The sequence below is a fragment of the Chrysochloris asiatica genome, unplaced genomic scaffold (assembly GCF_000296735.1).
Source record: "Chrysochloris asiatica unplaced genomic scaffold, ChrAsi1.0 scaffold00011, whole genome shotgun sequence".
Taxonomy (NCBI): domain Eukaryota; kingdom Metazoa; phylum Chordata; class Mammalia; order Afrosoricida; family Chrysochloridae; genus Chrysochloris; species Chrysochloris asiatica.
This window is the reverse complement of record NW_006408529.1, coordinates 33,521,314-33,549,020: the sequence shown is the minus strand read 5'-3', so window position 1 is coordinate 33,549,020 and position 27,707 is coordinate 33,521,314. Positions and strand designations below refer to the sequence as shown.

General features: G+C 44.0%; 1 protein-coding gene across 2 annotated transcripts in view; it reads left to right on the top strand.

Annotated features, from left to right (window-relative positions):
- The first annotated feature begins 8,471 nt into the window (after positions 1 to 8,471).
- MFHAS1 (malignant fibrous histiocytoma amplified sequence 1) overlaps positions 8,472 to 27,707 on the top strand; it is a 124,465-nt gene continuing 105,229 nt past the window's right edge. Inside the window, exon 1 of one of the 2 annotated variants that reach the window (XM_006834482.1) lies at positions 8,472 to 11,684. In XM_006834482.1, coding sequence (XP_006834545.1) covers positions 8,690 to 11,684 — 2,995 coding nt within the window. In that variant the 5' untranslated portion in view covers positions 8,472 to 8,689. The remainder of the gene's footprint in view (positions 11,685 to 27,707) is intronic. The other variant, XM_006834483.1, reaches the window with a different exon arrangement.

Here is a 27,707-nt window from a genome sequence, read left to right as displayed (position 1 = left end):
TTCTCTGGATAGGGTCCTGCATTCTGCTTGTGCTGTTCTCCCTTGATGGTCCTAGGGTCCTCTGTTTCTGAACTGTAAGATTAACTACTCCCCTCTTTTTGTTATAAAACTTCTACCTTTACAGTTGTGGCAGTCACAATTAGTCATGATAATAATTACTCGCTATTGAATCATAAAAATCTTATCCCCATCTCTTTTCACCAGACCCGTCTAGACAGGATGAAAACAACTCAGTGGAGACTCTACCTTCCCCTGCACACTCTGACACTAAACTGCCTCTTGAAAACATGCAAGCCAGTCACTTCGTGCCTTTGCTGTTGTTGTTAGGTGCCATCAAGTCTGTGCTTACTCATAGTGACCCTATGTACAACAGAACAAAACACTGCCCAGTCTTGGGTCAACCTCACAATTGTTGCCATGCTTGAGCACATTGATGCTGCCAACTTGCCAATTGCCCCCTTATATTAGGTTGCCAATGTCTAAGTTGCCCATCCCTATCTTCCTTGTATACAGAGGGAATAGCATTGATACTTGATGTGTGAAGACTCCTTCCCTCTCATTTGGTATTTTGAGCTACTACATCCATAAGTCTAGGTCAAGTTCATCAAATTGTAGCAATTTACACTTGTTTCCTTTATCAAAAATTGTTTTTGTATTTTTCTCTAGTCAAGTTTTGATTATCAATCCATGGAGGCTAGGTCAAATAGGTACTATCAGCAAGTTTGGGCATTCTTACACATCTCCTCTCACAAATTATGCATTTTAATGCAAATAGAATAATATAAATCTAGATAGGAAAAGTATAAGAAACTATTCATGTTGCAATACAGCAAGTTACTTCATATGACTCTTCTACTCATATAGTCTTTGTAACTCTCATCAAACAAGTTTTTCCCTGGTGAGTCTGCATAATAGAAGGTAGGGGAAAATGCTGATGATTTGTCAGTTGTGAGTGATTATTAATAGGGCTAATTATGATTGACCAACATTGCCATACTGCTGGGTATAAAATGAGCCATCTCAGAAACAGAAGGGAGGATTTCACTACCATCAAAGAAGAGCCAGGGGTGGAGCATGTCCTTTGCACCACAACATCCATGTGCTTTGAATCTCCTTGACCCAGGGACAGAAAGTTGTGACACTGTAGGAGTGGCAGAGGAGCCGCAGCAACAGAACCAAGAGCCAGAGTAGGAGACACAGTGGTGGGTTTCCCAGCCTACAGAGCAAGTGAAGCTGAGTGACTATGGGCAGGAGGCCTGCTTGTGAAGTGGGGCATCTCCAGACACTTAATTGGGGGAGCTAGGTTTGCTGACCCATAGAACTAGAAGCAAGTGCCTTTGGATAGAAGCTTACACAGATTGGGGTGCCTCTGGACATTTACCACAGCCCTAAAAGAGCTTTGTGACATTGTTGGAGCAAGGCTCATGGCTGAGAAGCCAAGGACTAGAGAGAAGCCTGCATGCAGGTACATTTGGGAAGAGGCTGTCCTGGCGTAAGGAACTGTGCTGAGCATTTCTAATCATGAAACCTGTGTGTAGGATAAGCACTGGGTCGCAAGGGCAGCTTGAATCACAAGGTGGTTGTTAGGTTGTTAGGTGCCATAGAGTCAGTACCGACTCAGAACAAAACACTGCCCGATCCTGGGCCAACCTCACAATTGTTGCCATGCTTGAGTCCATCGATGCTGCCATATTGCCAATCCATCTTGTTGGGGGTCTTCCTCTTTTTCTCTGACCCTCCACCTTACCAAACATGATATCCTTCTCCAGTGACTGGTCCCTCCTGATAGTATGTCTGAAGTATGAGAAACAAAGTTTGGCCATCCTGGCCTCCAAGGAGCATTCTGACTACACTTCTTCCAACACAGATCTGTTGGTTCTATGGGCAGCCCATGACACTTTCAAGACTCTCCTCCAACACCATAACTCAAATGCATCAATTCTTCTACAATCTTCCTTATTGACTGTCCAGCTTTTGCATGCATATGAGTTTATTGAAAATACCATGGCTTGGGTCAGGCACACCTTAGTCCTTAAGCTGACAACTTTGCTCTTCAACACTTTAAAAAGGTCTTGTGCAGCAGATTTGCCTAATGTCATTTGATTTATTGATTGATGCTTCCATCAGTGTTCATAGTTGATCCAAGAAGAATGAAGTCCTTGACAACTTCAATCTTTTCTCCATTGATAAGAATGTTGTTTATTGGTCCAGTGAGGATATTTGTTTTCTTTACACACACACACACACACACACATATATATATATATATATACACACATGTCTAAGCAAATCATGGGGAGTGTGGTGGCTCTGTAGGATAAGCACTGGATTGCTAGCTACAAGGTTTGTGGTTCGAGCCTACAAGCTGCTTTGTGGGACAAATAGGAGGCTTTCTGCTCCCACAAGGATTTACATACAGCCTTGGAAATCCTATACAGGGTTACTATGAGTTGGAACGGATTTGCTGGTACTTAACAACAACAACAAGGCAAATCATGGCCAGTTTCCCTGTAGTTATACTGGTTCATTTGGCAACTTATTTTAGTTGCAAACTTGATCCCTAGAAGGAAATAATTAGCCACTATAGTTCCATTTTGGAAACTCAAATCTGAAAGTGACACCAAACATCCTATGAGCCAAGAAAGGTGAAAGTTTCTAAAAGCAATGGTTTGATATTTTCAATATGGGAGGTCAAGGAAGGAGAAAGTCTGAGCTGACCTCCTGGAAGCAATGATGATGGCATAGTGGAGATAGAAGCTAGATTAGGAGAGGAACCAGAGCAGCCATAGACCACTTCTGTGAGATATGTGACAGGGAAAGGAAGTAAAGAGAGTCAGTAAGGGCAAGAGAAAAAAAAAAAAAAATCTGTCAACTTGGATAAGAGTAGAATATGTTAAAGACAGCAGAAAACTAATGAGGGATGAAAGTGTACTTGGAGCTTGCTGCCATTCTTACAAGTAGGCAAGAACAAAGAACACCTACCCTCTAGGCCATTCAAACTGCTAGTGACAGATATTTACATGGGAGACTCCTGAATGGGGTGCCCAGCATCTTCCCTTCCCCTAGCTACATCATTTAAGACTTAGCTCAAGATATACTCTTTGCACGCACACATACACACACACATCTAGTAGAGGATCTAGATTCTGAGAGAAAGCCAATGTACGTGGACTACAAGATCAGACTGAACTGCAAGGTTGGTGGTTCAAGCTTACCAGCTATTCCTAGGAAGCCCTATATATAGGGTTGCTATGGGTTGGTACCAACTCAATGGGACTTAATAACAACAACAAAAAGAAAACAGTCTTAGAGTAAGAAAAACAGGAGAAACTTTTCATTGGAAAAGTTTTGGAAAGCTTATAGATTAGGTCTATGACATTGGGTAAACATTCAAGACAAGAACATTTCTAGTACTAAGAATCCCTCTTTCCCAAACTGAGGTGAATTATTTTTGCTTTTAGAAAAACCTAAACATTTACAGGACTACCATTAATATTTGCAAGGCTTGGGACAAAAGTATACATAGAAGCATTGTAGGATGAGCACTGGACTGGTTACTGTAAGGTTGGCAGTTCAAAGCCACTCTCAGAAACCCTATATACACGGTGGCTATGAGTTGAAAGCAACTTGACAGAACATAACAACAACATACCATGTGCCTAAATATTTAAATGTAATGCAGGACACTAACAGATGTGGCATATTGCCATTTTCCCCATCCCAACTTGGACTCCATTCATACAGTGAGGAGTCTACTAGACACACAGTTTTCAATTCCATTAACATATCCCCAGGTCCTGGAATGTGCATGCCAACAAGTCTTTCTGAATTACCTGAAAGGACTTGAGACTGGATACCTGGAATATGCTCTAGAACAGGGAGGGGGCATGCCCCCTTGGACCATCAGAAACTTGACCCTAGAGGGTAGGGGGTGGCAAGAGGAAAAACCCAGGGCATGAGTCCTTCCCTGGGTTTAAAGGCCATGTTGGACTATCTTAGTTATCTAATGCTATTATAATAGAAATAACACAAGTGGATGGATTTAACAAATAGAAATTTATTCTCTCATAGTGTTGTTGTTGTAAAGTGCCGTCGAGCCGGTTCTGACCCATAGTGACTCTGTATAGGGTTTCCAAGGAGCATCTGGTTAGCCTGAACCGCCAATCTTGCAGTTCAAATGGCTTTGCAGCCTGATGCATTAACCCACAGCGCACACCAGGGTGTAGAAGCTAGAAATATAAATTCAGAGTATAACTCTAAGGCAAGGTATTCTTTCTTGTTGACTCTGGGGAAGGATCTTATCTCTTTTCAACATCTGTGGACCCAAAGTCCCTTGGAGATCGCCATATGTCTTGGCATCAGTCTTCCCCTGGGTCTAGGAGGTTCTCAGCGCAGGGACTCCAGATTCAAAGAACAGCTCCACTACCAGCACTGAGCTCCCTCTCTCTCTTCTTACTTTTCTCTCCTTTTATCTTTTGTAAGATGAAGGGTGATATAAGTCACACCCCAGGGAAACTCCCCTTACGATCAGGGGTACATCCTGAGTAAGGGTACTACATCCCACCTTAATCTCCTCACAACAGATCACAGCATAAGGAATAATTACCTCATTATATAACTACCAAATGATATCATGACATAACTGCCTAACCACTGAGAATCATGAGCCACTAAGTTGACACATACTGGAGAGGAGGCAACACACAATCCCTTAACCTGGAATTTTGTCTATTTCAGTTACTAAGCTTTTAGCATACTCACTGTGTCCATTTCCTTAGGGCTGCTATTATAAAGAACCACAAACTAAGTGACTGTATAAAAACAAAATTTTATTGTCTTATAGTTTTGGAGATTAGGAATCTGAAATTGGGCTATCAGCTATATTAGTTTATCCATTCCTTGTGAGGGCTTTGAGGAAAAATCATGCCTCTCTCCTAGATTCTGGTGATGTTCATCAGCACTTGTGGTTTCTTGACTTGAAGATGTATCATGTATGGCATTAGGCAAGTCTGCTGTACAAGACTTCTTTAAAGTGTTCAAGAGCAAAGATGTCAGACTGAGGACTAAGGTGTACCTGACCCATCCCATGGTATTTTCTGGACTGCAAGACTGGTTTGAAACGTAAGGTCGGTGGTTTAAACTTACCAGCCACTCCTCGGAAACCCTGTACAGGGTCACTATGAGTCGGAAGTGACTCAATGGCAACATATGCATGTGAAACATATGCGAAACAACAACAACATATGCATGTAAAAGTTGGATAATGAATAAGGAAGAAAGTAGAAGTGATGCATTTGAGTTATGCTGTTGGAGAAGAAAATTAAAATACCATGGACTACCAGAAGAACAAACAAATCTGTGTTGGAAGTACAACCACCATGTCCTTAGAAGCCAGCATGGTGAGACTTTTTGTCTCATACTTTGAACATGTTATTAGAAGGGACCAGTTACTGGGGAAGGTAAAGTGGTAAAATGGAGAGTCAGCGAAAAAGAGGAAGACCCCCAATAAGATGGATTAGCATAGTGGCAGCAGCAGCATATGGGCTGAAGTATAACAACTATTGCAAAGATGGTGTAGGACTGGGCAGTGTTTCCTTCTGTTGTGTGTAGGGTCACAATGAGTTGGAACTGACTCGATGGCACCTACCAACAACAACAACAGCAGATGCATCACTCCAACTTTTTCTTCTGTCTTCACATGGTGGTCTTCTGTGTCCTTTCCTGTTTGTTTTTTCCTTTTATAAGGATGCCACTCATATTGGATTAGGATCCATCCTACTCCAATTTGACCTCATATTAACTGAGTATCTTCAACGCTATCTTCCAACAAAGTCACATTCAGAGATACAGTGGTGTTAAGACTTCAGCTTATCTTTTTGGTGGCATAATTCAATCCACAACTTTTGAAACTATGGATTCTCAAAGAAATCTTGGATAGGCTAATGATCTGGACTTCAAGGTTGGTTTGAACTACAAGGTTGATTCAAGCTCACCGGCTGCTCCATGGAAACCCTATACAGGATCGCTATGAGTCGGAACTGACTGGATGGCACTTAACAACAATTATATTGACCGCTTCAGCACTTAGCAAATTAGCAAGGTGAGGGACTCAGAAGAGTTATCCCTACTGAGCAAACTCATTCACACCAGGCTTTGGTGTGAGGGCTGAGAGGCCTGAGCTGAAAATTATTTTCTAGGCCTATCCACTTCTTTTAAAGTCCTGGTGTGGCATGGCAGGATAATGTACTGGACTGCAAGGTTGGTTTGAACGACAAGGTCGGCGGTTCAAACGCATCAGCTGCCCCTCGAAAACCCTATACAAGGTCACTATTGGTCAGAACGGACTCAACGGCACTTGATAACAACAACATTCACTTCTCTTGATCAGATAAAGCAAGTTACATATTATCTCCTGACAAAGGAAGAGTACGGGTTTCAACAACTATTTAAAATGCAAGTATAATTTTCTGATGTCTTCTAAAGGGCAACAGTTTGGTATACATTATTTAGACATAATCCAAACCAATTTAGGATTTAAATTTAGTCATCTGAAGTAAGGTTCTCCTCCCCCAGGCTGAGGCTCAGGTCTAAAGGATGGAGGATTTGGAGTTAGGTTTAGGGATACCTTAAGGATCATTTACTTGGAATAAACTGGGAATCTAGCAGACCTGGTTTTACCCATCACTTTGCTGGCTGCTCTGCAGCATCTTTGAGCCTACATGATGACTCAGAATCTTTCATGTAAGATGCAGATCATCTCTCTGTGTGTGTATGTGTGTGTGTTGGTGGGGGTAACCCTTGAGCAACTTGATCTACCAGGAGTCCTTCAGAGTTAACACATATCAGAGCTCCCTGGTAACTACCTACTCTTTATCTATGGTATTAGAGCCTCTGGGAACCACCTGACCTGTGGATCATCCTCCAGTTAACAAGATGTTATTGTCCAGGGCTTGATACCATCACTCGGGCACATTTCAGGTTGAGATAAGGAGTCACTGTCTTTGAGGAGAAAAACTATTATTACTCAATAACTGTATCATTGTTGTTTTTAACTGTTGTTGACTTGGCTCCAACTCACAGTGACCCTGTATTGGGATTCTAAGGAGCAGCTGTTGGGTTTGAACCGCTGACCTTGTGTCTAGCAAGGTGCATAAGACACTACAGCGCCAATGCAGGTCTCAAAATGACAGCAATGTCATATAGGGGCTAGAGCCACACGTGTTAAGTGATGCAGTTAGCCAATTAAATTCAGTTTTCTGACACTGAAAATGATTTCTATGGTTATCTACCATCTGCAGCCAGTAATGGAGATGATAGCTGAAGTCTTGATAGGTTTCAAGGTTTTGGTAAACTCTGAGGAAATTATTTACTTATTATAGATGTAATCTTAGATAAATTAATTTTAGAGGTGAACACTGGATCGTGAATTTTGCCAGAACAGCAGAACCTACAGTGTATCTGTTACATGTGTCATGCTTGTTGTCAGGATAAATAGCATAGCCCAGATAAAGTACCTTGCACCCCCACCCTCTCACCCCATGGAACCTGCCAGGTGCCTGCTTCAAAGCCTTCCCTAAGGGAGCTGAGACCTCAATTGGTCTGGCACAAAAGAAGGCCCTAATAAATATATTTACCAAATGAATGATTGTCTGCTGTTCGCCTTTTGTTTAGTCAATCTCTGGTGCTGTGCTCCTAAAATGAAACCCAGACCCGGAATTCTGCCAGTTTCATTACGGTAAAGCGAGGGTGAGTGGAAGGGGAAGAGGGGTAAAGGATGAGTAAGAAAACCAGGAGATTCGCTCTGGAAAGACAAGGAAATCCTCAGGGGCGAAGGGGCAACAAAGAGATCAGGTGAACGCAAATGCGGTTTCCAGGAGTCCTCCTCAGGAGCCCCACAACAGCAGCAAGGACAGTATCCCCGCGGCCGAGTGTGGGGCATGCCACCTCCCACAACCGCGAAGCACCCCTAGCCCCGCGCCAGGCGCTCGCTGGCGGCCTCCGCCCCCGGGGCGGTGCCGGGAACACGCGGCGCCTCCGCCGGTCACGTGGGGCCGGTCAGTCCGGCGGCGCGGCGGCTTACGGATCGCGCGCTCCTAGAACCCGGGACGCGACGCTCCTGCTCCAGCCGGTACCCGAGCAAACGGAGTCAAGGAGGCACCACCACCTCCTCTAGGCTGAGCACCGACCCTGAGCCCGTAATATGCCAGCTGCGAAGCCGAGCGCCGGCCTTCTCCCCGAGCTCGCGGAGGCGACGACGCTGCCGGCCGCGGAGCCGCGGCTGCGAGGGTAGCGGGATCCAAGTCAGGCAGAAGGCGGGCGAAGCGGGAGGAGGAGCAGGCATCCTCCCCGGCGCGGTGGGCTGCGGCGGCCCCTGCTGTCCCGGCGGCGTCTCCGCGCGCCCATGGCGCGGGAGGAAGGAGAATGCGAGCTACACCCCCCGCCGACCACCGCCGCCGCCTCCCGCGCCTTGTGCTCGGCGCCCCCCGGAGCTGCTTGCGTCGCCTCCCCCCAGCTGCGGACGCCCGGCCGCCGGCTGCGCTAAGACCTACAGCCACCGGCTGCCAAGGGTGGGTGGGAAGGGAGGAGCAGGAACCAGCGGGCCCGGGAGCCGGGCGCCGGCCCGGGCGCAGCGCGGCATGTAGCTGCGGGCTTCCGCGCCCGCTTCAGGGTGTCGGCCCAGGGCCTCGCCATGGCTGGAAAGGACAGTGGGAACCTGAAGACGGTGAGGCTGTGGCGGGACGCCGCCCTGCGCGCCAGGAAACTGCGGAGCAACCTACGCCAGCTCACCCTCAGTGCGGTCGGGGGCTGCCCTGGGGCTGGCGCCGATCAACTCGAGTCCCCCGAAGCCCCCCAGCTCGTGCTGCCGGCTAACATCGGGGACATTGAGGTGCTGAACCTGGGGAACAACGGCTTGGAGGAGGTGCCCGATGGGCTGGGGTCGGCGCTGGGCAGCCTGCGCGTCCTGGTCCTGCGTAGAAACCGTTTTATTCGATTGCCCCCGGGAGTGGCTGAGTTGGGCCACCACCTTACAGAGCTGGACGTCAGCCACAACCGGCTGACCACCCTGGGCCCAGAGGTGGTTAGTGCTCTGCGGGAGTTGCGGAAGCTCAACCTCAGCCACAACCAGCTGCCCTCCTTGCCAGCTCAGCTGGGCGCCCTGGCCCACCTGGAGGAGCTGGATGTCAGCTTTAACCGACTGGCGCACCTGCCGGATTCTCTTTCCTGCCTCCATCGTCTTCGCACCCTAGACGTGGACCACAACCAGCTCACTGTCTTTCCTCAGCAGTTGCTGAAGTTGGTGGCCCTGGAGGAGCTGGACGTGTCTAGCAACCGACTGCGGGGCCTACCTGAGGATATCAGTGCCCTGGGTGCCCTCAAGATCCTCTGGCTGAGCGGCGCCGAGCTTGGCACCCTGCCCAGTGGCTTCTGTGAGCTGGCCAGTCTCGAGAGCCTCATGCTAGACAACAACGGGCTGCAGGCTCTGCCCGCCCAGTTCAGCCGCCTGCAAAGACTCAAAATGCTCAACCTTTCTTCCAACCTGTTTGAGGAGTTTCCTGCTGCGCTGCTGCCCTTGGCTGGTCTGGAGGAACTCTACCTTAGCCGAAACCAGCTCACCTCAGTGCCATCCCTTATCTCGGGCCTGGGACGGCTTCTTACCCTGTGGCTAGATAATAACAGGATCCGTTACCTGCCGGACACCATTGTGGAGCTGACAGGCCTGGAGGAGCTAGTGCTGCAAGGGAACCAAATCGCTGTGTTGCCGGACAACTTTGGGCAGCTCTCCCGGGTGGGTCTGTGGAAGATCAAGGACAATCCACTGATTCAGCCCCCCTACGAGGTCTGTATGAAGGGGATCCCCTACATTGCAGCCTACCAGAAGGAGCTGGCTCATTCCCAGCCGGCAGTGCAGCCCCGCCTCAAGCTGCTCTTGATGGGCCATAAGGCTGCAGGAAAGACCTTACTGCGCCACTGCCTCACCGAGGAAGTGGAGGGCAACCAGGGAGGAGGTGACAAGGAGAAGACTTACCCACCTTCACCTCCTGCCAAGAGCAAGGGCATCGAGGTGACTAGCTGGACAGCCGATGCTTCCCGGGGCCTGAGGTTCATCGTGTATGACTTAGCTGGTGATGAAAGTTATGAGGTGATCCAGCCCTTCTTCCTTTCCCCAGGGGCACTGTATGTACTAGTGGTCAATTTGGCAATCTATGAGCCATGCTGCTTTTCCACTACCGTGGGTTCCTTCTTGCATCGTGTGGGAGCCCGAGTGCCACATGCAGTGGTCTGTATTGTGGGCACGCATGCAGACCTGTGTGAGGAGCGGGAGCTGGAGGAGAAGTGCCTGGACATTCACCGCCAGATCGCCCTGCAGGAGAAGCATGATGCAGAAGGGCTCAGCCACCTGGCCCAGGTGGTGGATGAGGCACTGAACGGGGACTTTGAGCTGCGTTCAGCCAGCCCCCATGCGGCCTACTATGGCGTTTCGGACAAGAACCTTCGGCGACGCAAGGCCCATTTTCAATACCTGCTCAACCACCGACTGCAGATCCTTTCCCCTGTGTTGCCTGTTAGTTGCAGGGACCCCCGCCAATTGCAACGCCTCCGAGACAAACTAGTCTCTGTAGCTGAGCACCGTGAAATCTTCCCTAATTTACATAGAGTACTGCCTCGATCCTGGCAGGTGCTGGAAGAACTGCATTTCCAGCCACCTCAGGCACAACGACTTTGGCTGAGCTGGTGGGACTCAGCACGTCTGGGCCTGCAGGCAGGTTTGACAGAGGACCGACTGCAGAGTGCCCTTTCCTATCTTCACGAGAGCGGCAAGCTGCTCTACTTTGAGGACAGCCCGGCCCTCAAGGAGCATGTCTTCCACAACCTCACTCGCCTCATTGACATCCTCAATGTTTTTTTCCAGAGGGATGCTTCCTTACTGCTGCATAAGCTACTCCTAGGGACCAGTGGAGATGGTGAGGTAGATGGGGAGAGCTCCCCACTGATGGTCCTGCCTGTCCCTAGCCCAGATCTGCTCCGGGCTACGCAGCTCCATCATTATGTGGAGGGCTTTCTGCTGCATGGACTTTTGCCAGCCCATGTCATTCGGTTGCTGCTTAAGCCTCACGTCCAAGCTCAGCAGGACTTGCAGTTGTTGCTGGAGCTGCTAGAGAAAATGGGACTCTGTTACTGCCTCAATAAATCCAAGGGCAAGCCTTTGAATGGGTCCATGGCTTGGTACAAGTTTCCATGCTATGTGCAGAATGAAGTCCCCCATGCGGAGGCCTGGATTAATGGGACCAACTTGGCTGGGCAGTCTTTTGTGGCCGAGCAGTTGCAGATTGAATATAGTTTTCCCTTTACCTTTCCACCTGGTTTGTTTGCACGCTACAGTGTCCAGATCAACAGCCACGTGGTGCACAGGTCAGATGGAAAATTTCAGATCTTTGCATACAGAGGGAAAGTTCCTGTGGTGGTGAGTTACAGACCTGCCAAGGGGGTCCTGCAGCCAGATACTCTATCTATTGCCAGCCATGCATCATTACCAAATATATGGACGGCATGGCAAGCCATAACCCCCTTGGTAGAGGAACTGAATGTCCTACTGCAGGAATGGCCTGGACTGCACTATACCGTGCACATCCTCTGTTCTAAGTGCCTTAAGAGAGGGTCACCCAATCCACATGCTTTCCCAGGTAAGTCGAGAGAGGGACACGGTTGGTTCTTTGAATGTATTTTAAGATGCATTTGTAATGGTATTTCTTTCTCATTTGGCAAAATGTTGCATTAACATCACAGATTCCCCAGGAAAGAGATTTGAGGTAGATAAAGGGAGATTTGGGAGTAAGTGGAAGGCAATAACTGTGTGAGCAAGATGAAACAATAATCACAAATATCGTACTTTTCCAATAGAAGGACTCAGACTTCCAAAGTGGGTTCTAGTGTGAATCTCTTTATCCGTCTTCCCTATTTAGCCCACATTTTATGGAGGTAAAGTTTAGGTAGTTGAACACAATTTGAATAGTGTCTGCTGGTAGCTGGTTGCTGAGCCTTGGCTGTAATGCAGTTTTGGAGGGGTATTTTGAGTTATAAGTATCTGTAATCATATTCTTTTGTTTAAAATCAGAGTGTAATCCTAAAGTAAAAATGCTCACTTTTCCTAAGAAATTCCAGAGAAGAATGTTTTTGTAATCTGGGTGCATAATGGATGATTAAAAACAAAATTTCCAAACTATAAGGCATGACTAAATGCTGAAATTACAGTTTCACCCAGGATACTTGGGGCCTGAAAGGTCCATTACTGAAATCTGTCAGGGGAACTTCCCTGGGTATTTCCTGATAATTTTGAATTTTTAAACATCTTATGGTTTGTCTTTTGAGAACTCAAAAAACTGGCATGAGTTTTCTCTTCTGGGAGTGTTTTCCAGCAAAATTCCCTGCCCCCCCCCCCTTTCAAAAACGATTATAGGTAAGTGGGAGAATTCCAGGGCTAGTTGTTTGGCGTTTTTTGAGTCTGGCTAATTGGTAATAGAAAAGACTTTAGTTGGAAATGTGCACATTTCCTCATCTCTTAAGTTGTTGTTGTTGTTATGTGCCGTGGAGTTGGTTCCGACTCAGAGTGACCCTGTACAGGGTTTCCGAGGCTGTAAATCTTTACGGGAGCAGAAAGCCTCATCTTTCTTCTATGGAACAGCTGGTAGTTTTGAACTGCTGACTGCACGGCTCACAGCTGGATTCGTAACCACAATGCTACCAGAGCTCTTCTTTAAATAACTTTGATTTTTGTGAATTATGCTTGACTAACAGCATTCAAGTACCCTAAACACAAACCAAATGATAGGCTCAGTGCTAGTTTCTCACTTAGGCACCCCATATACAGAGTACATTCAGGGGTGTTGAAATGGAAGACTGCATGCCACTCTGATATTTGTCCTATTCTGGGTGGTAACGAAATGAAGCTCGTAACGGTATCTGGAACTAGATACCAGTATTTCCGAAGGGAACATCTTTCTGATGCCCTAGATCACGGCTGAGTTTACTTCTTCAGCTTGAAAAAAGCCCAGTATTAAGTTACCAATCAACTGAACTGTGCATTCTGTATGATTATCTGGTATCTTGTCACACTGCGTCAGTAACTCTTCAGTTGGTTTTATATTTGCCATTGTATTGTATTCACGGAAGCAAAATGTGTCTTTATTGTGTTACTAAGTTGAATGAAGTGGTTGAAGTTACCTGTAGTTTGTTGAAGGAGTGCCCTGAAGCCAGTGCTTAATAAAAAATGGGAGCATTAATAGAATTAATGTTTTTAACCACAAAGGGAAAGAAATAGGTTATTGGACAGTTCTCTGAAGAGGAATTCCAAGAACTCGGAGGAATAAACAATGGGGCTGGATATCCCTCCCTAAACTTAAGCTTTCTTTTTTATTTCTGACAGCCATAAATTCCACTAACAAGTTTGTACTGAGCTGCAGAAACAAACTCATTTACTTGTTACTGCTTTGCTATTTGCCTTTCAAATGAGGTGTACCTGGTTTGCCATCCAGTTTAAAGGACGATTTGTTTCTGTTGTTATTTATTTATTTATTTTTCAGTATGAAAACAAATAAATGGTTGAAAAAGTATAAAGTTATATATTGAACAGGAATAAATCACTGGTTGCTTTTAAAACACAGTGTACATTTCAACGTTATTTATGGTCAGAAAGAGATTTCTCTCTTTCACTTTGTTTAGGATTGTACTTCTTCCAATATATCAAAGGGTGAGGAATAGTGGGGAAAAGACAATATTGTATATTTTGCATGCAATTGAGCTGAGAGATATAGAGAAAAATGTGAAAGGGTAAAATGTGTTTCTGATAGTTGCCATTTGTTAGCAGCTGTCAGATTTCTGAAAGACTTGAATGGAGCGAAGATAAAAAGCTCAAGGATGAGGTAGGAGTAACAGTTAGAACATACATTAACAGTGTGTTCATGGAGTCTCTGGAGTATTGCATTATCTTTTAATTCAGCAAGAACATTTGAATGTATTAGTAACGTTTTGTCTTTTTAAGAAGTCATTTTGGTTTTCAGAGACTAAAAATTGGTCATATAGTTTCACATGTACTAAAGTGTTATATAAATTGCAACAGTTTTGTATATACAGTGGTGAAAAACCTACATTTTTAGTTTTTTTCAACTTTAGGACATTAGTTGTTATTGTTGTTAAGTGCCATCCAGTCAGCTCTGACTCATAGCGACCCTGTATAGGGTCTCCAAGGAGCAGATGGTGAGCTTGAACCGCCGAATGTTGAGGTTCAAACTGGCATTGCAGTCCAGCGCGTCAACTGAAGCGCCATACCAGGACCCCTTAGGAAATTAAAGCAAGTAGCCTTAGGAAATTAAAGTAAGTAGCAAATTCCTGTGTCCCTTGACTTTATACAAAAGGAAACAGGACAAAACAAAACAAAAACAAACCTATTGATGTTGAGTTGCTTCTGATTCATAGAAACCCTGTAGGACAGAAGAGTATGGCCCCATTGGGTTTCCCAGGCTGTAAATCTTAATAGAAGCTAACTGCTAGATATTTTCCCCACTGACCAGCTGGTGGTTTGAAACACTGGTTAGCTACTGAGTGGTTTGCTTTAACCACTGTACTACTACGACGCATACACAGAACAAAGGCAAAATCGAATTAATTCAATAAAAATAATGTTCTTATGTGAAAAGAGATGTCTGTTTTTTTTGGCTTGAGTAGCGCTTATATAGTTGGCTTGGGAAGTGTGATGCTAGATTCTTCTTTTCTTTGGTTTATATAAGGAATGTCATGTTTTGGAAAGTCCTCAGCTACCAACAGCTTCGTTTTAAACGTTCTTGTTAAAATACATATAATCACATTGTTAGAGACTGCCTGTCTGTGTTAAGTAGAATGAGTTGAGTGAAAGGGTGTTCCTTTGAAAAACCAAGGTACAGGGTCGCTCTGAGTTGGCTCCGACTCCACGGCACATAACAACAACAACAACAATAACAATGATGAAAGCAAGCTAAGGTGTGGAAGTCTTAGCTTGCTTTCTGTAGATCCTGATCATGCTGCCAGCATCTGCTAAGCCAGGCTGTCTTTCCGTTTATCCTTTCTCTTTCACTTGGTAGTGTGCTCTTGTCCTTGGGTGGTGTAATTGTTAAGCACTGGATTACTAATCAAAAGGTTGAGGTGATTCAGACTCATCCAGAAGCACCTGGGAAGAAAGGCCTGGCAATCTGCTTCCAAAAGATTGTTGTTGTTATTATGTGCCATCAAGTCGGTTCCGACCCATAGTGACCCTAAACAGCGTTTCTGAGGCTGTAAATTTTTACAGGAGCAGAAAGCCTCATCTTTCTCATGCGGAGCAGCTGGTAGTTTTGAACTGCTGACCTTGCGGCCCAATTCGTTACCACTATACTACCAGAGCTCATTACAGCATTGAAAACCCTGTGTTGTGTGGATTTTGGTTTATGCTTTTGTCCTAGAGCAAGTTCCTTCCTGTGCAATATTTACTTATGCTTTTGTTTTATTTTATCAGTATGAGATATAAACCAGAAAAGTTGAATAGTCCTGAGGTTGGAGGATGTACAACTGGATTTCTGAAAGTTTGTGGAAAAATGAAATTATTAGAAGATAATGGTATTTTTCCATGAACTTTTTGAAGCCCTCTTGTATTTATGTTAAGGAGCCCTGGTAGCGTTGTAGGTTTGATTTGAGCTGTTAACTGCAGAGTCGGTGGTTCAAACTCACCAACTGGTCCTCATGAGAGAGATAAGGCTGCCTGTTCCCATAAAGATTTATAACCTCAGAAACCCTACATAAGCTTGCTTTTGAGTTGAAATCGACCCCATGGCAATGGACTTAGTTTTGATTTTTGTATTTATAATATTGAACTGACTCAGTGGCCCTTAACAACAACAGCAACATGGCCCAGAGGTTAGCTCGTTGTTGTGGAGTTGATGCCAAATTATGATGATCCCATGTGTGTCAGAGTAGAACTGTGTCCCATGGGATTTCTTTCTATGCCTGATTTTTGAAGTAGATTGCTAAGTTTTTCTTTTGAAGCATCTCTGGATGGGTTTGAACTGCTAACCTTTTGGTTAACTGCCAAGTGTGCTCACTCTACCACTCAGGAACTCCAAGTAAAAGTCTACTGATTAGATATTTAATTGGTTGAGCACTGTTTGTTTTTTAAATTGAAAGAGTATATCTTATTAGGTGAGTTGGGCTTGCATTGGATGTGATTTTTCATGAAATAGAAATATTGTATTGTCCAAGTTATTAAAGCTAATTTTAAGGAGTAATCAGAGGTAACCCAAATCAGTTGACTTAAGTTTTCATTTAACTTAGCTTTTCATTCATTTGGTAACTCTGTGCCTGTCTGCATCTCCGCACCCAGGTACCTCTTGTCCTTTAATTTCATGAAAACTTTGTGTACCTCTCTCTGACAGTACTCAACATATTTTGTGTTGTTCTGCTGATTTGTATATGTCATTACATCTGTTTATTAAGTTGTTCATTTGCTTTTTTTTGTGCATGAGACAAGCCTTAGGTTTTATAGTCTCTTTGAGAAACTCTCAGATGCATGTTGAATGTTTGTGTTGGGCTTTTGTGAGAAATACTTCTTTTTTTCTTTGTTGTTGACCCGCTTCTCAAAATTCCAGGCATTATTCTTAATGATAAGGAATCCTGGTAGCATAGTCGATTACAAGCAGAGCTGCTATCCACAGGGTTAGCAGTTCGAATCTACAAGCTGCTCTGTCAGAGAAAGATGAGGCTTTCTGCTCCCATAAAGATTTACAGCCTCCCCAACTCTATACTGTTCTGGTAGCATAGTGGTTATGAATCGGGCTGCTAATCTCAGGGTCAGCAGTTTGAAACTACCAGCTGTTCCGTGGGAGAAAGATGAGACTTTCTGCTCCTGTAAAGATTTACAGCCTTGGAAACCCTGTACAGGGTCGCTGTGAATCGGAACTGACTCCATGGCACACCACCACTACCATCACTTATAACGCTAAGGAGCTCTCATGGCACTGTGGGTTAGACATTGGGCTGTTAACAGTAAGGTCAGCAGTTCAAATCCATTAGCTACTTCTAGGGAGAAAGAAAGAAGAGACTGACTGCTCTCGTAAAGATTTACAGTCTTGGAAACACCATTATAGGGTTGCTGTGAGTCTGGTTTTTTTATTACTCAAAGAGATAATCGTGCTTTGTTCTGTTTTCCAACTTCCACTGCCCTCCCAAAAATGTTCTTCTATTGTTCCAATTATGGCTATATTACCAGGTCTTCCCTTGAATGGACCCTTCAGTTTAACCACTGAAGCAAAGCAAAATTTATTGCCTTATTATATTTAAGTTTTAGAATTGCTGAAATTTGAGCATGACCTAGTTGTACTGAATTAGTCACTGTTTTTCATTTGACAAAGGTTATTAAACATCTTTTAAATTTAGCTTTATTAATATTGATGCTTCCTGGATTTTCTTTTTGTGGATAGACCTCTTTTAACTCTCTTGGCTTTGTTGCATCTAAAAATAAAAATCTTGATCATTCAGTAGAAGAAAGAAATACTATATAGAATAGAATTCAAGGCCTCTGGAAGTGTCCTGATTATTTTAGGGTGCCTAAGCATCTCTTCTTTAAGCTCTAAAATGAAATCCAAAGTCCATCACTGCACCAGTAGTTTAGAATTACCTAGAGAAAGTCTTTTTCATTTGTTACACACTTTGGTATATTCTTCTACATGCTCCTGTTATTTCCTAGTGCAGTCTAGCTGCCTGTATGCTAGTTTTGATTCATGACAATGCTGTGTTTTGTAGAGTAGAACTTGGCTCCATAGATTTTTATTTTTACTATTATTTTTATTTTATTTATTCTTAAACTTTTTATTGTGAATTGGGTATAGGTTTATAGACAAGATCATCAGCTCTACTTTCAGTAAACCATACACCATGTTTCATTTCAATGATTACAATCCCCTCTCTGCAACATTTATCCATTTCCTCCCCGCGGATCCCCATTTACATCTTATATTTCATAAATGAACATGGCAAAAATATTTGATGTACACTTACAAACAAAAAATATGCATATATTCATTTAAATGTCCAAAGGGTACTTTGTGCCAGCCAGCCTACTGCCTGAGGACATACAGCCACTATCTCTGCTGCCACTTCTTTCTAGGTAGGGATCTCATGCTCCACTCAAGCTCTTCCTGTTCCTGAAATGAAAGATCACCTACTTCCTCCCTTTAATTACACATCTACAATTATAGTTGTGACAATCGCAATTAATCCTGCTAACAATCATTCACAATTGGGTCATAAAATCCTATCACTGTCGTTGTTCCGTATCCCCTTTTACCGGATCCATCTGAGAAAGAGGAAAACTGTTCAGGGTGGATTCTACCTTACCCTCGCCCCCAAACCTGCAACTAAGCACATTCATGAAAGCTTATAAACCAGCCACTTCATGCCTTTGTAGTGCCCTCCCCCTTCCCTCTTCCATTTTTGATATAGTCAATGTCTAAATTTTTTGACCTGGCAGTGTAGTGATTACAAATCAGGCTGTTAACCTCAAGGTCAGCAGTTCAAAACTACCAGCTGTTCCATGGGAGAAAGATGAGGCTTTCTGCTCCCATAAAGATTTACAGCCTCGGAAACCATATGCAGGGTCGCTATGAGTTGGAATTGACTCCATAGCACACCACTACCATCAGTGTAGTACACTGAGGAAACAGGGTTGTTCCTTGATATGAAGAATCTTTCCATTGGGGTTGGAATTTTAAGTCACTACATTTATAGGCAAAAGCCTAGTTCGTCAAATTGTAGCGATTTGCACTTGTTCTCAGTATCAAACATCTTTATGTTCTTAGGCTTGAGTTCTAGGTCAAATGGGTACTAGCTATGAGTTTGGGAGTTCATACATACCTCCCAGCACTTCATACCAGCTGGCTGCTTCACTCTCAGCTATAGCCCCCAGGGGCTAGGTTAGTACCCATGAGCTCAGGAGTTCACACATCTTCCTAGACTTCAGACCAGACAGCCCTTCCTCTTTCTCTCTCTCATCTCAAGGTCAACAAGTGCCAATGGAACATGGCCGGACACAGCCCATGTCATCATTATTGCATTTCCCCTACTTCCACTCACAAGTAGATCAAGGTGGTCACCAGTGAGCATACTATATTGCTTGTGGGTTCCCTTTGAGTTTCAGTTTTCCCTGATGGTCTGACTTTTCATTCCTTGGTACCTCCAAAGCAAACAGCTTGCTTGATATTCAAATGGCCAGACAGTCCACTTTTTTTCTGCAGTATTATCAGTAAGGATTTTTGTATTCCCTCAGCAGTTCTGGGTTGGCTTGCATGTCTTTTCAAGTGGGAATGTCCTAATTCAGAAGGTTCTGAGTGGCACTCAGGATTCCACATAAGTCTCCAAACTCTATAAAGACCTAACGAGAAGTATACTTCCCTGGGCAAATTAGATTTCCCTTTAAAAAATCTAATCAGTTATAGGCTGACGGCAGCTTCATAGGTTTTTCAAGGCTGTGACCTTTTGAAAGCAGATCACCTGGCCTTCTGAAGCATCTCTGAGTGGCTTTGAACCACCAACCTATTGGCTAGTAAAAGCAAAAACCCCAAACCAGGTATCATCTAGTTGATTCAGAATACTTTGCAATTTGCACCACCCAAGGGTTCCTGGAGGAGGCCTGGCGTGGTGCTGTAGGATATCCCCCGGATTGCTAAATGCAAGATCGGCCGATCAAACCCACTATGCACACTTGGGAACCCTATACAGGGTCATTCTGGATCAGAACCGACTCAGTAGCACACAACAGAGACTCCTATTCCCCAGTAAACCTTACCATTTCTTACTGCTTTACTTTGTCTTAACACCTGAAGCACCTATAGTGTGTACTTCATAAGGTTGTTTGGGGATTAGGTGAGAGAATGTGTTGAGGAAAACACCTTTTCAGTTTTTGTGGAGAAATGAGAGACCGTGCTCCATTGCACAGGAAAAGAGGATGTGGATATGGGATGAATGAGATACTGGGGTGAATACCATTTCTGTTGTTTTCTCCATCTACCCACCCATTAACTGCTCCTCTCCATGGAAGCCTGTGTTGACTAAGACCCTAACCATCAATCCATTGTTATTGTTGTTAAGTGCCATCGAGTCGGTTCCGACCCATAGCGACCCTGTACAGGGTTTCTGAGGGTGTAAATCTTTATGGGAGTAGAAAGCCTCATCTTTCTCCTGCGGAGCAGCTGGTAGTTTCGAACTGCTGACCTTAAGGTTCGCAGCCCAATTCATAACCACTATGCTACCAGAGATTAGGACCTATTATTATTTTTTTAAATCAGAGGTAGGTGCTAGTGCTTTATCTCTCTCTAGTTTCTTGCAGTGTTCCTGTGTCCAGAGAGGAGAGTTTTTGTGTTTTCCAGCAGGACTTTAGACTGGTTCATTCTTTTTCAAGCCCCTGCTGAGAGTCTGCATTCTCATTAATATGTATACCTCAGGTAGACTGAATCAGAATCTGCATTCAAACAGAATTCCCAGGTGATTCTTATAGATCCTTGGGGTTCTTGTTTAAATATAGTTTTGGATTCTGTATATCTGTGATGGAAATGAATATTCTCACCAGAGGGTCAAATAGAATGGACCTATTTGAAGCCCTGGTTTCCAGACTCTGGAAAGCATACTAGGTAGGTTCTGCTTGGAGCAGGCACAGCTACCTCGCTGTTCTCTCTGCTTCAGCTTCTCTGCCTGCAAAATTCAATCCTGAGTAGTTGTCGTGTTGCCCTTCCTTTAGGGGTTGGGTACCTTCACTTCTGTGGGGAGGGGTGAGAAGGCCCCATTTTGGCCTGCGTTCTCCATTAACGAAGCTTTGCCATTAATGAAGCTGGCCCTCTGATTCCCATTTGGAACGTCATGTCTGTTCAGGCTGTAGAACCCAGGGTAACTGATAGACATCCAAACAACCCCAGAACACCTGTGACAAAGTATCTGTGTGAAACCAGAGAGATTCTTTCCTATGTAAGATCTGACAGCGTTACTCCTCAGTTACATACTCGCTTCTCTGAATATTAGTGGCTTCAAGTGATCACCAGGTCCCTGTCTACCACAGGATTGTACAGGCAGGAGGTGCTCTGTGGAATGGCTATTTTTTACAAGCTCATTTTAGTATTTCTTAATGGATTCTTACCAAAGTGCTTCTTTTGGTGGTTTATGATGTACTTTATTTTAAAGTGCATCCTTATAGATGTTGTTGTTGTTAAGTGCCATTGAATCAACTCCAACCCATAACAGCCCTGTATAGCATTTCTGAGGAGCAGCTGGTGAGCTTGAACCGCTAACCTTGCAGTTCAAATGGCTTTGCAGTCTAACGCATTAACCCACAGCGCCACAACAGTACTCTGTACTTAAATGTTTGTTGTTGTGAAGTGCTGTTGGTTCGGTTCTGACCCATAGCGACGCTGTATAGGGTTTCCAAGGAGCAGCTGGTGAGCTTGAACCGCCAGCCTTGCAGTTCAAACGTCTTTACAGTCTGACGCATTAACCCACAGCACCACACCAGGACTCCCTACTTAAAGGTGGTGGTTATGTGCTGTGGAGTCAGTTCCAACTCATAGCGAGCCTGTATAGGGTTTCCGAGGCTGTAAATCTTTACAGGAACAGAAAGCCTCATCTTTCTCCCACGGAACAGCTGGTAGTTTCGAACTGCTGACCTTGTGTAGTTAAAGATAGATATGTATAGTTTCCTATGTGATGTTTTGGGTACCTATACTCCTATCCTCTTACAGAAATGGGGGAGGTAGGCAAGGGATGGTTTATCAGGCTGCCAAACTGTATGGCGTACAGGAGTTGGCTTTGGAAAACCTCCTACCACTTGACCTCATGTTTGCTTTTTGTGACTCTGTCCCAAAGCCAAAGTTCCATTACTTCTTCTTTCTTATACTCCCAACCCTTCCTGGCACTGACTCTCCAAGACAGAAAGTATGGATAGGGAGTAGATTGAAGGTCATGGTGGAGGGGATGGGTATAGGAATGCAGATGTTTTCAGTGGTCCCTACCAGTTGTCTTATGGTCTTCTAGAGGCTCATGGTTTCAGAAGCTCTGTATAGGGTTATGGTTGTTGGTTATGTCTGTGGAAGACCTGAAAGAGCTGCTGGTTGAAGCGTGGGAAATGTCCCATTTGTACTCTCTACTCTGATGGCAGCATGGATAACTCCCAGATATCATTACCAGCAGGGCTGACTCAATGTGGGCAGGGCGGACGGGGCATTTTTAGTTACTTTTATTTTTGGCTTTAAGTTCTTAAAAATATTTTCTTCTTTTCTAACGTAACCAGTGCTTTGTTTAAAAGGGCAAATTAATGAAGTGCTAGGAGTCCTGGTGTGGCGCTGTGGGTTAATGCACCAGACTGCAAAGTCGTTTGAATTGCAAGGTCGGTGGTTCAAGCTCACCCGCTGCTCCTTGGAAACCCTATACAGGGTCGCTATGGGTCAGAATCGACATGACGGCACTTAACAACAACAACAACAGCAAGGGTTTCTATGAGTTGGAACGTACTGGACAGCACTTAACAACATGAACAGATTTTTTTTTTCCCCTTTAGTTACACATTTCCAGAAGGCAAAGCATAAAAAAGAAAGTTGGGGTAGGGAGAGTGTGGAATGCTAGATTTGTAGGCACATTGTGATTCCGGAGCTGTTTCACCCACCTCAGGAAGGAACTTCCTGTCCTTCACAGAGGCAGAGCTTCCCTCACCAACAGCCTTAGGCACCCAAACTGCTCCATCTGTTTTCTTCACTTCTGCAAATCTGTGTACAAAGGCACTTAGGGGAAGGGCAAGGAGGCAAGGAAAGTGGAATTATGACAAAACTGATCTTTGATGACATCTGTTTTTCGTGTGCCATTTTGCTTTTTGTTGGCGGGGTGTGGGTGGCTTAGTGAATTGACAGTATCTTCAGGCAAGGAGCAGATGTGATTGGTGGTGACTTCCTTCCAGGGGCACATTGACTTGGGATTCTCTGGTAACTTTCCTTTCAAGGTATGCTCTAAGAAAAGTGGGCTTTTTAGGTTAAGCTTTGAGGTGCCATGTTGATTGAACACTTTTTAAAAGATTGTAATGGGATCTTCTTACTCACATACATTTTAAACAGAGCTTCTGGAATGATTGGCAATACCATGGGCAGATATGGGGGTAGGAAGATTGGGACTGCAGTGATATAAAGTGAAGTTATTACTAAATTAGACAAGTACACCATACATTTATTCGTTTGATTCTGATGTCAGTCACTATTATGTGGTCCATCTTTAGGACTGAGGGGAGTCTTGGGGGTACCAGGCTAGCATAACAAAAGAAACTCAGTGGAGGGGAAGAACTAGTTTGACCAGCTAGGAACTTTAAAATAAGAATACACCCATCAAAGAAATAGGGGATGTTACTGGGGAAAGGAAGGAGCTCTGGTAGCGTAGTGGTTACGAATCGGGCTGTGAACCTTAAGGTCAGCAGTTCGAAACTACCAGCCGCTCCGCGGGAGAAAGATGAGGCTTTCTACTCCCGTAAGGATTTACACCCTCGGAAACCCTATACAGGGTCGCTATGGGTTGGAAGTGACTCAAAGGCCCTTAACAACAACAACAACAAATTGGGGAAAGGAGGAAACTAACTTTAAATGAGAATGTTCCCAGTAAGGACTAGTAGGCAACACTGGGAGGAGATTGTGAACTCCATAATGCCCAGTAAGAGGGGAACTGGAGGGGAGGGGCTTTTTCAAGACAGGGGAATAAAACGATTTTCGGGCTGGCCATGGATGCAGCACATCCGCCGTGGTCTACTGGGTTGGGCACCCGATTTTGCAAAATCGAATAAAGAAAACCTTACTCTCGCTAAAATGAGTACAGGTTGTATTACTTGAGTGTTGGTATGGACAATGTTTCTCACACAATTGAAAAACTGCTGTATTCAGAAGTCTTTACTTATCTAGAAATTACAGAAAGTAGAATGTTATAACCTCTGGTCTTTCCTGTGATTTACATGGTTTAATAGTGAGGTGGTATACAGGAAGCACAGGAAAGAAGACATAGAAGAGGCCCCTGAAAACTCTGGCCTCTCTACAACACTCCATTCCCCAGCTGATCTGGAGGATGGCACAGGACCATGCAGGGCAGTGTTTTGTTCTGTTGTGCATGGGATCACTACAAGTTGAGGGCTCTCTCAAAGCAGCTAACAACAATAACAAAAGAGAACCCAAATAAGTCCCATGTAATTGCTGTCCTCTGCATAGAACTTTCTTCACATACATTTTCAATAGAGCTTCTGGAATGATTGACAAGGCCATAGGCAGATTTGAGAGTAAGAGGGTAGTGCTACAGTAACTCAGAATGAAGTTACTACTAAATTAGACAGGTGTACCCTAAGTTTATTTGATTTTGATCCCGGTCACTACTGAGTAACTGCTATATGAAGAAGTATTTCCTGACCTGAGAGTTTCAGAATTTGTTGTTGTTGTTGTTATGTGCCATCGAGTCGGTTCCGACCCATAGCGACCCTGTATAGGGTTTCCGAGGGTGTAAATCTTTACGGGAGAGTTTCAGAATTTGTTGTTGTTGTTGTTATGTGCCATCGAGTCGGTTCCGACCCATAGCAACCCTGTATAGGGTTTCCGAGGGTGTAAATCTTTACGGGAGTAGAAAGTCTCATCTTTCTCCCGCGGAGCAGCTGGTAGTTTCGAACCGCTGACCTTAAGGTTCGCAGCCCGATTCGTAACCACTACGCTACCAGAGGTCCTGAGAGTTTCAGAATAGAATAGAATAAAATATATGGCCTGGGCCAGGAATGGTTGAGTTCTTGGATATTGTTTGATATAATTGTCAATTCTCTAATATATGGATCTGACCACATATAGGGGAAATCATATGAATATTTGAATAATTACTGGAAGAGGCTTTTTTTTCTTTTAAATTATTTTTACAGGAAAACGGTATGATGGTACTGAGAAAAACTGGCTATAATTTTGAATTTGGTTGATGTAGATGATTATGTAGAGTTGTTATTTTCTATTGATTTTCAGTTTGGATCATTTATTTGCAGGAAATCTAAGACAGAATTTGAGAGGATGCTTGAAAAGGAAAATGTATTTGAGGATTTCAAAATCTTACCAAATTAGTCATTTTGGGGGATGGGATGGGGAAGATTTCCCTTCTCTGGGAATCTATACATTTCTTGGGGTCATTTATGCATTTTCTTTGATTTTAAGAGGGATTGAAGTCATTAGTCATAAGTGAACAAAGCTGGTATGACATGGAGTCAAAACACAGTATAAATTAAATTTAGTGCTGACATAGTCAAAATTATGTGGCTGCTATGGCTCTGTTGGCTGATGCACTGGACTGCAAGGTTGGTTTGAATTGCAAGGTCAGAGGTTCAAGTTCATCAGCCACTGCTCGGAAAGAGGGTCGCTATGAGTCGCAACTGTCTCAGAGGCACTTAGCAACAACAACAACAACTTGTAGATATGTTGAGAGAGGTTTGTTGAAGTAGTTGTCTATTATTGGCATATTAAATGCTGAGGGAATAAAAGAATTAAATTTCTTAGCTCCTTCCCACTCCTACAGTGAAGCATATGATATTAACATTGCATTAGTATATTAAGTAGTAGTAAATTTTGGAATAGCAGAGGAATGCCCTTTCTTCCTTTCTGTCTTCTGAAATGTTGTTAAATACCATCGAGTTGGTTCCGACTCATAGTAACCCTGTATAGAGTTTCTGAGGAGTGGCTGGTGGATTTGAACTGTGGACCTTGTAGTTCTAAGTCCAGTGCTGATCCTACAGCGCAATACTAGGTGTCCTTCTTTTGAATGTTGTTGTTGTTAAGTGCCGTCAAGTTGATTCTGACCCCTGTTGTTAAGTGCTGTCGAGTCGATTCTGACCCCTAGCCACCCCTTTATAGGATTTCCAAGGAGCAGCTGGTAAGCTGGACATTGCGGTTCAAAGTGACTTTGCAGTCCAACGCATTAGCCCACAGTGCCACACCAGGACTTCTTCTTCTGAATGGAGGGAGTTAAAATAGAAAAGTTAATAAAGACCAGGGAAAATGATAAAATCAGAAAAATGATTATGTCTCTGAGGTACGATTGTTTAACTTTTGAAAGTTAGTATTGTTTAATATGATTCTTGTTTTCATAGCAGTTTTTTTTTTTTAATATGCAAAGTGGTATTTAATGAATTCTGAGTCATAGCAACCCCATCTATGTCAGAATAAAACAAGTTCCATGATCGTCTGCTATGGAGTCTGTTTGGACTCATAGTGCCCTACAGGACAGGGTAGAACGGTTCTGTAGCATTTCTGAGGGTGCAAATCTTTATAGAATCGGGCTGCTTCACCTTTCTCTCACAGAGCAGCTGGTGGGTTTAAACCATGGACCTTCAGGTTACCAGTTCAACGCTTAAGCCATTGTGCCACCACAAGTTCTATAGGATTTTTGATGGCAGATTTTTTCGGAAGTATATTGACAGCCCTTTGTTTCAAAGCACCTCTGGGTGGACTCAAACCTTCAGCGAGCAACCGTTTGTGCCACCCAGAGACTCCTTTTCATTAAGTGCAGTAAGGATATCATCACATCAGTCTTTCTTAGGGTATCAAAGCAAATAAAAACTCCCTCCAAAGCACATGGGGCTTTGTGAAACAGTGAAACGTAGTTATCACTGTTGAGTTCTTATTATGTTTCCAGGGAGTGCTAAGTGTATTATATGATCGGTCTCATTCATTTCCTCAGAGCAACCTGTGAGGGGACTTCAAAAAATTAGTGGAAAAATAGAATAAAAAAAAAAAAACAACTAGAAATTTTCACAAACTTCTTGAAGAAACTCCCTTGTTTTAGTATTGCCCTCATTTTCAGATGGAGAAACTGAGGTTTATAAAAAGTTAATTTCCCAGAGTTAGAGCACTCTGGAATTTTAGTCCTGCTGGCTACTTCTTCCCACTGCCCTTCCTGTCAGATTGCCTGCTGTTTTCGAACTCAAGCAAACACTGCTCCTCACCCTCCTCTTTTCCTCACACATTCATTTTATGTCACACAGTGCTGGACATTGTGGCCAGTGTTGGGGACATAGGGTCTGGTAATGCATGGCCCTCCCCATGTGGGGCAAGGGGCAGAGGGAGGGAGTGCTGTCCTAGGTCTCAGAGAGGGCCTCCTGAAAAGACCACTGAAGCTGAGTGCTAATGGGTGATTCCAGTGAGCTACAGAAAGAAGAGAGCTCATCAGAATGGCAAAATAAATAGTTCGATGTGTCTGGCTGTGGGGGTCTGGGCTGTGCACAAGAACATTTAGCATTTATAAATTTTAATGAGTAAGGCTTCTTTATTTCAATTACATTTCTGGACTGGGAAAATGGAAGGGTACTTTCAAATGATTTGCTCAGTGTTGTAATCAAGATATTATTGGGCTATGACAGAAACACCTGTCTGCAGCTCTGTGTCTAAGCGTGCCCATATTCACTCTCTCTGTGTCTGAGTATGGAAGGAAAGGAGTGTTAGTTATTCTAACAAGCAGATAGCTGCATGCCTCTGTAATCCACAAGAATGTAACCGGGAACATTGATTTTCTTTACTCTAAATCTTACCATAACAGGCTCTGTCTGGGATAAAGGCGAATTTGGATACAACACAATTCGCATTTTAGCTTGGACTGATTAAATTTCACTAACTTTGTGCTTTTTG